Genomic DNA, 11069 nt, shown 5'->3' with positions numbered 1-11069 from the left:
TTAGGAAGGCAATGCTAGCCATAGTCTGAAATACCCTGGACTTGGAATCTCATAGCCAAAAACTAAAAGGGAAATTGTCTCAAGAGATAAAATTAAGCAGGGAATTCTGACAATGTAGTTGTCATTGATTAGCATGAGGAAAAAAAGGAGGTAGTTGTCTTTAAAAAAATCTTTAAACTGTATAAGAAATTCAGTGATGAGCTGAGATTTTAAAGGAAGAGAGATGAAAGAAAGAAGGTAATTGAGGAAGAAAACAAAATAATGACTAGATCCTGTAGCAGTAATTTCATGAGAAGGCTCTAATTTGTTTGCAGGAAAATTAGCTGAGACTTGTGATAAATACCAAAGAAGACAATGAAAACAACAGTAAAAAGATTTATTAAAAGCTGTGTTAGAAAAAGAGAAGATATTCTGTGTTTCGTCTCTGTGCCTTTGCACTGTCTTCATATCTACATTATACAATCCTCACATTCCCTCCAAGTACCATTCAGATGTCGCCTCCTACATGAAGCTTTTCCCCAATTCCCCCATTACTGTCACTCAAAATTTCTTTTAATTACTTTGTATATAGTCTGCATTTGTTTGTGTATGTTGCTGTCCTAAGCAAAATGTAAATTGTTCAAAAGCCAGAGACTATTCCATTTTTGTCTTTGTATCTCCAGAACCTTTCTGTCTTTTAAGTTATAAGGGCCTAATAAATGGTTGTTGAAATGAATGACAAAATTGGGATTCAAAGTATTCACATTGTAGATTAAATTAATAAAATGAAATTTGTAAGAAACATTTTTATGATAATTTTGGGTTTTGGATGAGGAGTTATTGAGGAAACAAAAGTTTAGTCCAGAGAAAAGAAAAAATTTTAAGGACACAATAGCTGTCCTTAAGTACTTTTAAGAGTTGTAACATCAAAGAAGGATTAAGCTAGTACTCCCTCCTCACCTCTATTTTACAGAATTCCACCTCTTACTTTAAGCTCCTGGCCCTTTCTTCACTACATTAAACTATCTTGCCTTTACTTTGCCTCTATTCTGCATATTCTTATATACACATATTTATATACTTAAACACATTGGGATATGTGAGGTGTTTATCGAGAGCTAGCACCTCTGTTGTGAAGGCTTGCTAGTCCCAGAGGGCAGAATTAGATTTAACAGGACCATTAGATCTGAGTTGTAGGGAGGCAAACATGGAAAACTTTCCCAATAATTTTAACTCTCAAAAAAACTCCAAGAGTACAATCATCTTTAGAATAGAGTTCCCTTTCACTATAAATCTTCAAGTGGAGGCTAAATGACTAGACTTCAAGGATACATAGATATGGATCTAAGATTCATATTTTGAACTAGAGTGTTTGTGAAGACTCTTTTAATTCTCCACATTTTCAGGAAAAAAAAGAAATTCTAAAACAGGAAAAATAAATTATACCATACAGAATTTCATCTGACCATTTTAGTTGTGTAGGCAATCACCACATTTTATTTCTTGAAAAAATAAAAGGCTCTGTAGAAGCAGGACTTCATTTTATTCTTCTATTTTGAAATTATATATTACTGCTTTTCCTCAATGTATAAGAATTGTAATTATCTTTCAGAGTCTTACACTCAAAAATCTAACATCTAAATGACTAATCCTTAGAAATTATTTTGGTGAGATTAAAGACCCAAAGAGCACCTGAATTCATATTCTCCCAAGATCAGAGGAGTTGTGTCACTTCTTTAGAACTTTCTTGGTATTCTCTGTCTTGCACTTTTTTCTGTAAACTTTTTTATCCTTCTATTGAGTAGGGATCACACTTTCCAATTGACTTGAGTGGGGAGCTCCTTGAGATAGGGAGTAGGAGGCTGTTGCTGTAGTCCAGGTGTGAGATGATGAAGGTATGTACTAAGTGGTGGCTGTTAAGGAGTGAAAAGAGGATGGATTGGAGAGATGGAGAGGTAGAAATGGCAAGATATTTGGCAACTGATTATACACGTGGAGTGAGGAAGGGGCAGGAGTCAATAATATTGAGGTTACAAATCTCAGAAATAGGGAAGTTCAGAAAAGCAGTGGGTTTGGGGGAGACAGTAATGAGTTGTTTTGGATATATTGAGTTTGAGGTTTGTCTGGGACATTTTGTTTTTTTATTCCTTACTTTCCACATTAGAATCAATACTGCGTATTGGCTCCAAGGCAGAAGAATGGTAAGGGCTAGGCAATGGGGGTTAAGTGACTTGCTCAGAGCCACATAGCTAGGTGGTGTCTGAGGCCAGATTTGAACCCTAGACCTCCCATCTGTTGGCCTGGCTCTTAATCCACTGAGCGACCCAGCTGCCCCCTTGGACATTCATTTTGAAATGTCCAATAGGTGATATAGGATTAGAGTTTAGAAAAGAGACTGGAACTTTTTGTGTAGGTTTGGGAATCACTTGGATAGAAATGATAAGTAAACCAAAAGAAGCTGTAGATGAGGCCAGCAAAAGAGTTTACAGTGATGGTGAACCTTATACCATCACACACACACATGGGTGTCCTCCATTGGGCTTCTGGGCAGGTGAAGTGAAATGTCAGCAGGTGCATGAGCCCACAGAGAGGGCTTTGTGTGCCCTCTTTGGCACAAGTGCCATAGGTTTGCCATCACAGGTATATAGAAAAGTGACAAAAGAAAGGGACTTGGGACAAAGCCAAGGAAAAATGGATTGAAGGTGCAGACAGGCAAATTTAGATTTGTTAGTATAGAAAACTAATATTTTGGAATCATTTTTTTTCTCCTAACCCTTCTTCAGGGCCAGGATGAAGCATCTGACTCTAAGCTGAGACTATACCTCGTTTCTCCCCCCAGGCTATGAAAGTGGGTTGAGATCTTTGCCTTTGTTAAGGATAAGAGAATTAAGGGCAAGACTGGCCCAGCCATGGTGAACACCCCGACATTTTAAAAGATTAAGGGAAGTCCACCGAAATCTACTTGGCTGAATGTGTTGGCATCTTCCTTTTCTGTCTTCCTAAGATGAAGTAATGAGGGAGGAGTTGAAGTCTCTAAGTCCACCTTCTCAGTGACTATTTACTAATCAATGAAGTCTTGGGATATTTAAGGGAGGGACTGAGTGGTGAGCTCACAAGGGGACATATGTTCCTGCTCAAGAGGAGTTTGGTCTCTTTTGTCCTCTTTTGAGCCCATTCAGATTGTGGAGTCAACTGACCAATATAGGATGTCTTGATTGGTCAATTAATAAATTAATTTAAAATTAAGAAATACTTCCTATCAAGAATTTCAAGAGGCAGCTGGGTAGCTCAGTGGATTGAGAGCCATGCCAAGAGATGGGAGAGAGGTTCAATTCTGGCCTCAGACACTTCCTAGCTTTCTGACCCTATGTGACACTTAACCCTTATTGCTTATCCCTTACCACTCTTCTGCCTTGGAGCCAATACACGGTATTGATTCCAAGATGGAAGGTAAGGGTAATAAATAAATGAATGAATGAATAAAAGAATTTCAACATTCAGAACAACTTCCTAACAATTAGTTATCCAAAAGTAGATTATGCTGACTTGAGAAGTGATGGATTCCCCTTATTGGGACATCTTCATGCAGAAATTGGATTGTGGAATCAATGTAGAATAGAGATTTTGTAAGTTGGAGTTGAAGATGACCTCTAAGTTCCCTTCTAGCTCTCACAATTTATTCTGATTCCTTATGAAGTGCTTTGGCCCAGGCACCAGAGCTGAGCTCTTCTAAGGCTGCCATATCACTTTAGCTGGACCACAGTTTATATCCACGAAGCAGTAGAGGCTATTCTATGAACCAGGCATGTGCCCCTTCAGTGAGCTCAACATGTATTACTTATTCCTGAATAGCTTTGCATCCCACCCTGCTCTCTCCCCCACCTTTCAGGTATATTGATTGTTCAGAGCACTGGACTAAGAAGTCTGGGTTGTAGTGCTACTCTTTCCACAAGTGACACGTTTAAAGCCTTTTCACCTTTTTGGGCCTCTGTATCCTCTAAATTAAGTGGAATGGTTTAGATGATATCCAAGATCCTATTCTGCTCTTAGTCTTAAAATCTGCAGAAATTTATCTTTCAAAATGAAATTTCTTTTCTCATCATCCTCTATCAAATGAAGAAGTATCCCTTCCAAGACTAACCTCACCCATCTGGGCTCCTCATAATATCATCTACTTCTTTCAGAAATTTGCTCCAAAAATTATCTCCTCTCTCTTTAATCTTTCTAATTCAAGACATCCTTCTCTTTTTCTCTTTGGGATCTTGATTGGTCTTGCAATTCTAAAAACTTTTCAGACTACTATTCATTTCTTTCCTTTCATTGGCAAATTTTAATAGTAAGCCAATGACAGACATACTGCTTTACCCCCTCAATTTTTTTTCAAGTTTCAAATTTTATGAAGCTTTTGAAAACATTATTTGTCATTCAACAGGGTGCTAACTACTTTCCCTATAGAAATTGCTGACAAATTAACAAATACCTTATTTCTTTAGTTTCATGCTACTTCTCTTTAAGTGTGAAGGAGGTAAGAAAGCCTTTATTATTCACTTATCCTTAAACTCTTATTATCTATAAATGTCCCTAAGTCAACTAGGATAAAGTTAGAGAAAGAATAGCAACAAGTGAGACCAGAAACAAAGAAACGGGGAAAAGCCATTTCTACATTCTTTTATAACTGAAAATACTTTTATAAATTACATGAACGTTATATGATTGTGAGCATGGTTTTATCCTTTGGTAGGCTTTTTCATATAGGAGACTGCCATTTATTTGCTTCATTACATAGTAGTAATGCTTTTCCTGCCAGTGGTCAAGGTTTGGGCTAGCTATGGCAGTTGAAACCAATCATGAAAGATTCTTAGCCAATCCTATTCTTCATTTTTTTACATATAATACCAGTGACACCTAGAGGCATTGCTTAGCTACTTTATTGGAATATATAATATGAATGAGACTAAATGAAAAAGCCAAACTCAAACCAAAAAATAGCTTTGCTAATTATTTTTGCTTCCTATATAACATATCACATATATGAAGGAATTTAAGATGAAACCTGAAATTAAATCAGATTTTTATAGGTTAAGGTTGTAACATCTAAAAAGTACTTAAAACATCTAATGTGGTTCATTTTTAAGAATCTTTACCATGGCTATTGCACATATAAGTAGGCACTAACTACAGATTAAGTCATGATAGAAGCCAATCAATCTCATATGCAAAGGACTTTAAAAATGCAGGCTGGGTGCTGAAATGAATGAACTAACTTAGAAAAGTCTCAATTTCATATTACGTTGTTTTTTGAATCAACTTTTGTCATAACATTACCAAATACAGCTCCCAGTATTTCTCATGGAAGAATCATTTATACATACATATTTCCTTTAGGCAAACATGAAAAACAGAGGCAATATACAATAATCTCCATTTTACTTTACTCAAATACCACTATAAATCAAAAGTTAATAGGTTCATTCAGCTTAACAGAACAGCTTATATCAGAGCATGTGTTCCCATGTGCTAAAGTTCAACATAATAAGTACAAGTGACAGCAAAAATTAAAGTTATCATCTTTAATGAAATGACTTTGGAAATAATGTACATTTCCATGACACCAACAGAACAGTTTTCGGAACCACAGTAAGATACACAGAATTACATCCGTAATTTGTATTAAATGTCAACATTTCGAATAGCAGTTTATTACATGGCAAACAAGATCAAGAAAGCAACCATCAAACAAAAGAGACCCATAGCTTCAGACAAAGCGAATCCCAGGATAGCATATGAGAACAGCTGCTGCTTCAATGATGGGTTTCTAAAAAAGAAATACAGCAAACATGACTATCTTATTTTGATAAATTAATAAATTTCAATATCTGCCAAGGGCTAATGTCAAAGTTTTAGGTTTTTAAACTTATTTTTAGGATGTTGCCATAAAACAACTGCTTAAATGCAAATACATGTTCTCACTTTTACTGGAAGGGGGCATGTCTAACAAGATGAACTCTGACAACTGAGATTTGAGTTTTTATTTTGAAAACCACTTCTCCATGGAAGAGTATACTTCGCCATTTTATTTCCAAGTTAAAACAATATAATCTGAAAAAAACACCAGGCTTCCATCCTTGGAGCCAATTTTTCTTGGATAGTTGTAATTAATGCAGAACACTTCTATAGATAGGCATTTACAACTGAGTTCAAACCAAATTACTAGAAAGCAAGATCTAAAGTATATTACACATAAGGTGTGAAGGGGAAACAGAATATTTTGAGAAAGACAAATGTTTTTAAAATATTTTTCAGAGCCATTATAGCATTATACCTGTGTGAACACATGTGGTTAAAGATATTTCATGTATTTTGAAAGGCTATATAATAAATTATGTGAAACCAAAAAGATACGGTTAAGAAATAAGGTCTTAGATAGTAGAAAAACAGAAATATAGATGAAACATTTCCTACTAAGGAGATTTTTATAAGTATGTTCATCAATAAAATTACTTCCAGATCTAAAACAAGACTTTACTACTCTTTAGGTACCCCTCTTCCTGAGGAGGGGGAAAAAAAACACAACATGGTTTTTGATAGCTAAATTAACTAATGACTTTGTTAAGTTTATAAAATCATTTTCAAACATAGAGAAGCCTGCACGAAATGCAAATGACCATGAATTCTTTTAGATATAGAAAAAGTTACCTGGCATAACCAATAATGAGAGAACCAAAGACAGTTCCAATACCAGCACCAGAACCAGCCACTCCTACTGTGGCAGCACCTGCACCAATAAATTTGGCAGCAGTATCAACGTCTCTGCTGATAGCACTGGTCTGGAACTCCCTTAGTGCTAGCTGAGACACCCTGTTCTGGGCCCCATTAGATACTGTGTTGCCCTAGGGAAAAAAAAAAAGACAAAGGTCAAATCAGTTATTTTATTAGCTTATTTAAATGCTAGTACTGTCAAACTATTGTCTTCATTATATTGCTATAATTTTAGTTTCAAGAGATGTAGGTAAAAATGGTTGTGTGTGTGTGTGTGTGTGTGTGTGTGTGTGTGTGTGTGTGTGTTTTAATTAGGAATAGTGCAGCACATCATTTGAAGTCTGAGGACCTGGGTTTAAATCCTAGGTTGACTGTCTTCATTAGGTCTCAGTTTCTTCATTTGTAAAATAAGAAAGTTGAACCAGAATCTAAGTACTAGTACTAAGTTTCCTTCCAGCTCTAAAATATGATCTTCACCTGAGTTGCATATGTTGATGGCAAGATTTTTTTTTCCCAAATGGCTCAATCTTTAGAACTTAGATCTGTTTATTCCTTACTTTATCTTTATAAGAGAGGATGCAAAAAGATACCACTATAAAAAATATAAAATACATAAGACTTATTAGTTTGATATGTTTCTCTTATAACCAATTACCTCTCCAGTCCTGACCTCTGGTCTAGACAACACTGCTGCAGAAATTGGTCTGTATGCAATTCTGGATCCAGCACGGATCTGGAAAAAAAAAAAAAGAACAAATAAATTAAGTCCCATAAGTATTAAGCAAGAATATGTCCCATAGAAATGCAAAGATTTTTGAAATTTTTTGCACCCATGATTCTGAGGCCAGTGGTTTAAAACCAGACTAGGCTAATTCTCAAGATCAGAAAAGGAAAAGAATTGCTGCTTTATATTGTTTACTAATTTGGAGGTGTTTTAGGTGGCATATCATACTATATAATGCATTTTCCCAAACCAAAAAACTTCCCAATGTTTTAATTCCAAATAACACACTGTAAAAGTGAGAAAAAAAAGACTAGATACATGGAGAAGACAATCCTAATTAGAATGGTTATCTTTAAAGCTGGTACTTGTCATTCAAAACATTCTATCCTGTGCTTGGCATTTGGATTTTTTTTGAACAAATAACACTTCTTAAAAAGGTGAATATTAGATTTAATTACAACTTCCATTTCCAAAGTCCGGGTGAAATACTATTCATTAAATCAAAATGAGCTCTTAAAAACTGTATTCCAGTTACATAGCACCTCATTATTGCAAAAGTCAAGAGAGATCTCTTCCAATTCGGCCTATGTCCTTGGGTTTCCACCGGCCTAAGGTCACTAACAGAGTCCTAACAGAACTTTGTCCCTATTCCCAGACGAGCCCTACAGGATCTTACAAATACCCGGACTGATAGCAGGGAGCCCCGCTGACTGCTCCGTAGCACCTTCTCCAGCTCCTCCCCCCGCCCACTCGGGAAGCGAAGTCCCTCCCTCCGGGGATGCGGGAGAGTTTGACCTACAGGCAAGGATCCGCGACGCCCGCACTAGGGCCCCCAACCCCGCAAACATCCCCGCCCTACATTCAGGGCAGTGACACCGAGAGGGGGGCTTCAGCTCGGTCCTCACGGCTGAGTCAGGCCCATGAGAAAGGTGGCCAATGGATAAGGAAAAGGACAGGGTGTGGTGGTGGGGAGGTTGACCTACACTAGGGGTGAATGAGGCCTGACAGCTAGGCCCCGCCGGCCTCCTCCATCCTCTCGCCTGAAGAGGAGCTCTGCAGCCCCTTAGCTAGGAAGGGGAAAAGAGGGACTCCTCGGCCCTAAGTGCTTCAGAAAGCAATGGGGAAAAAAGGGTAAAGGGAACACAAGGCCTGCACAGTGGATCCACTGGGCCCGGTCCGGCCTGCTTCCCTGTCATGCAACGTGGACGCTCCTGGGGCCAGGTTTCCCTCCCCGAAACCACTCACCAGCGCCGGGGAGCAGGCGAGCTTGGCGCAGGCGAACATCTTAGGAGCGGTTGGGGCGGTGGCGACAGAAGAAGGGATCAGGTGGTGGGAGGCGAGGGCTCGGCTCAGCGCCGCTTTCTCTTCTGTCTGCGGAGGGAGGAAACAGTTCTAAGGTCAAATGCTCGCTCGGGGCTTGCTTCCCCCGATTCCCCTTCCCGGAACCTAAAGCCCACGCGGCTCCGCTCCCCTTTCTCTCCGTACTGCACCTGGGGCTGGGGCAGGACGCAGCCCGAATGAATGAGGGAATGAGTTGGACCGGGTCGGACTTCAGCGCGCCTAGGGCTTACCTTGCTCCGGCGGCTGCGGCAGAGGTCGAACCAAGTGGGGCTGGGTGCGCAGGCGCAATCAAACTCTTATCCCAACTCCAACACCCGGATGGAGAAGGCGGAGGGGGCTATGGCAGAGAAGGCGGGGGAAATGGAAGTGGGTGGGGGTTTGGGGAAATAGACGCTCAAGGTCACTTTGTAACAACTTTATTAGTAACAAGCTGGGAAGGACAACGAGGTTGACTACACCAAGGGGAGGGAAAAGAGTAAAAGAGAGAGTAGCTGAATAGAGTTAGCTAGGATATGAGGAAAGTAGAGTATCTACCTTCACCTAATCCTTAGTCCACATTTTTAAGGATGCATCTTTTCTTCACTAGCCAGAGTTCCTGAAAAACAAGAGTTAAAAAAAAAAATTAAATCAAGATCTTTTTTTCTTTACAGACCTATCTAGAGAGCCTGAGGCTTCAATAGTAGGAATAGATGAAAGCCTTAGAGCAGTGATGGTGAACAGTGTCAGGGCCTGACCCACCCCCACCCCCCAGACCGAGCGCCGTACCCCTCCTCACCTGGAGTGCTGGTCATGTCCTGCCCTCCCCTTTACCCAGCACAAAGGAGGGAGAAAGTGCTCCCCATTGCGACTGGCATCTGTCACTAAATAGCTGTTTGACTTTGGAAAAGTCATTTTTGCTCCTCTTGTCCTCAGTTTCCCTAGACTTTAGACCTCAGTGTCCCTATTTGTTTAAAAAAAAAAAAAGAATTTTCCTACCCGTAAATGGCTGAAGTTAATGATTTATTTTGCGAATAAGGACATTGAAACCTAGAACCCGAAAAGGCAATTAAAAAGTCATACAGTAAAACTGCGGAACTAGCACTTGTCTTCTTTCACTTCATCATCTTTACCCATTTCATACGATGAGGTGGCCTGTTTGTTTGCCAAGGCTAACCCACTTCTTTCACCCTTGACTTTATTGCAAACTGACTTCTCCAGCAGATTGCCCCTTATATCATTTCTATTATCTCACTTATCTTCACTCTCACTATCTAATGGCTAATGGGAAGCCTCTACTATCTACAAACTCATGTCTCTTGCTTTCTTAAAGCTGCTATTGGTTCTTATACTTCCTTTCCTCTCTCTCTTCTAAATTCTATGTAGTCTGGCAAACACTTCATTATTCAATTGAAACTCTACGAAATTATCAATGATTACTTAATGACTAAATCTAATGGATTTTTCTCAGTCATCCTTCTTGACTTTTCTGTTAGCCTTTGACATTCCTATCATTCTCCTCCCTGAGACATTCTCTTCTCCCTACGTTTTTATGACTATTTTCTCACCTGGTTCTCCAACTACCTGTCTAATTGTTCTTTCTCAATTTCTTTTGCTGCATCCTCAAGTTGACCGCTAACCTCAGTGCCCCTCAAAACTCTGCCCTACATCTTTTTCTCTTCTTCCTATTTACTGTTGATGATGCTAACTCCTGTGGATTCAGTTATTATCTCTATGCAGATAATTCTCAGATCTATTGATATAGCCTTAATCTCTATCTCTAAAGCTCTAATCTTTAATCTCATATCTCCAACAACCTGTTAGATATCTAAAACTGAATGTCTCTCATAAACAACTTAAACTCAAGATATCCAAAGCTCTTTCTCCCCAACACCATTCTGTCTTCCTAAATTCTTTTTTTTTACTATCAAGGGTAACACCATTCTCTCAGTCACCTAGGCTTGCAACTTGGGTATTAACTTTGACCCTTCACTCTCACACCCCTCTGGTATCGTATCTAATGCCAAGTCCCATTGATTCTATGTTGTCAACATATTTCCTATACAAACCCTTGCCTCCTCACACAGTTGCCACTCTAGTACAGGCCCATATCATTTCATGCTTGGACTATTATACCGCCCTTTTTAAAAACTTTTTTTAAAAGTTCATTTATTTAATTAACTAATTTAGAATATTTTTCCATGGTTACATAATTCATGTTCTTTCCCTCCCCTCCTTCCACCCCCTCCCTTGGCCAAGGAGCAATTCAACTGGGTTTTACATGTCGTAT

At 38.9% G+C, this 11069-nt stretch overlaps 1 protein-coding gene across 2 annotated transcripts; it reads right to left on the bottom strand.

Moving 5' to 3' along the window:
* Positions 1-5534: 5534 nt before the first annotated feature.
* Positions 5535-9142, bottom strand: ATP5MC3 (ATP synthase membrane subunit c locus 3). 2 transcript variants are annotated; one of them, XM_044666490.1, is made up of 5 exons: positions 9034-9142; positions 8708-8833; positions 7394-7471; positions 6676-6869; positions 5535-5794 (listed from the first exon to the last, which is right to left on the bottom strand). In XM_044666490.1, the coding sequence occupies exons 2-5, from the start codon at positions 8744-8746 to the stop codon at positions 5680-5682; spliced, it is 426 nt and encodes a 141-aa protein (XP_044522425.1). In that variant the 5' UTR covers positions 8747-8833; positions 9034-9142; the 3' UTR covers positions 5535-5679. The 2 variants fall into 2 exon arrangements, with proteins under 2 accessions (XP_044522425.1, XP_044522427.1); XM_044666492.1 differs by having other exon boundaries at positions 8953-9038.
* Positions 9143-11069: the final 1927 nt, after the last annotated feature.

This window comes from Gracilinanus agilis, chromosome 3 (genome assembly GCF_016433145.1).
Source record: "Gracilinanus agilis isolate LMUSP501 chromosome 3, AgileGrace, whole genome shotgun sequence".
Lineage (NCBI taxonomy): Eukaryota > Metazoa > Chordata > Mammalia > Didelphimorphia > Didelphidae > Gracilinanus > Gracilinanus agilis.
Note: the sequence above shows the minus strand (reverse complement) of the source record. Positions and strands in the feature narration are given on the sequence as shown.

Excerpts from the sequence above, each read along its gene's own strand:
- ATP5MC3 (XM_044666490.1), bottom strand. The coding sequence starts at position 8,746 with ATGTTCGCCTGCGCCAAGCTCGCCTGCTCCCCGGCGCTG. Across the intron at positions 7,472-8,707 it reads TCGCCTGCTCCCCGGCGCTG|ATCCGTGCTGGATCCAGAAT; the intron begins GTGAGTGGTTTC and ends TTTTTTTTCCAG. Across the intron at positions 6,870-7,393 it reads CAGAGGTCAGGACTGGAGAG|GGCAACACAGTATCTAATGG; the intron begins GTAATTGGTTAT and ends TTTTTTCCCTAG.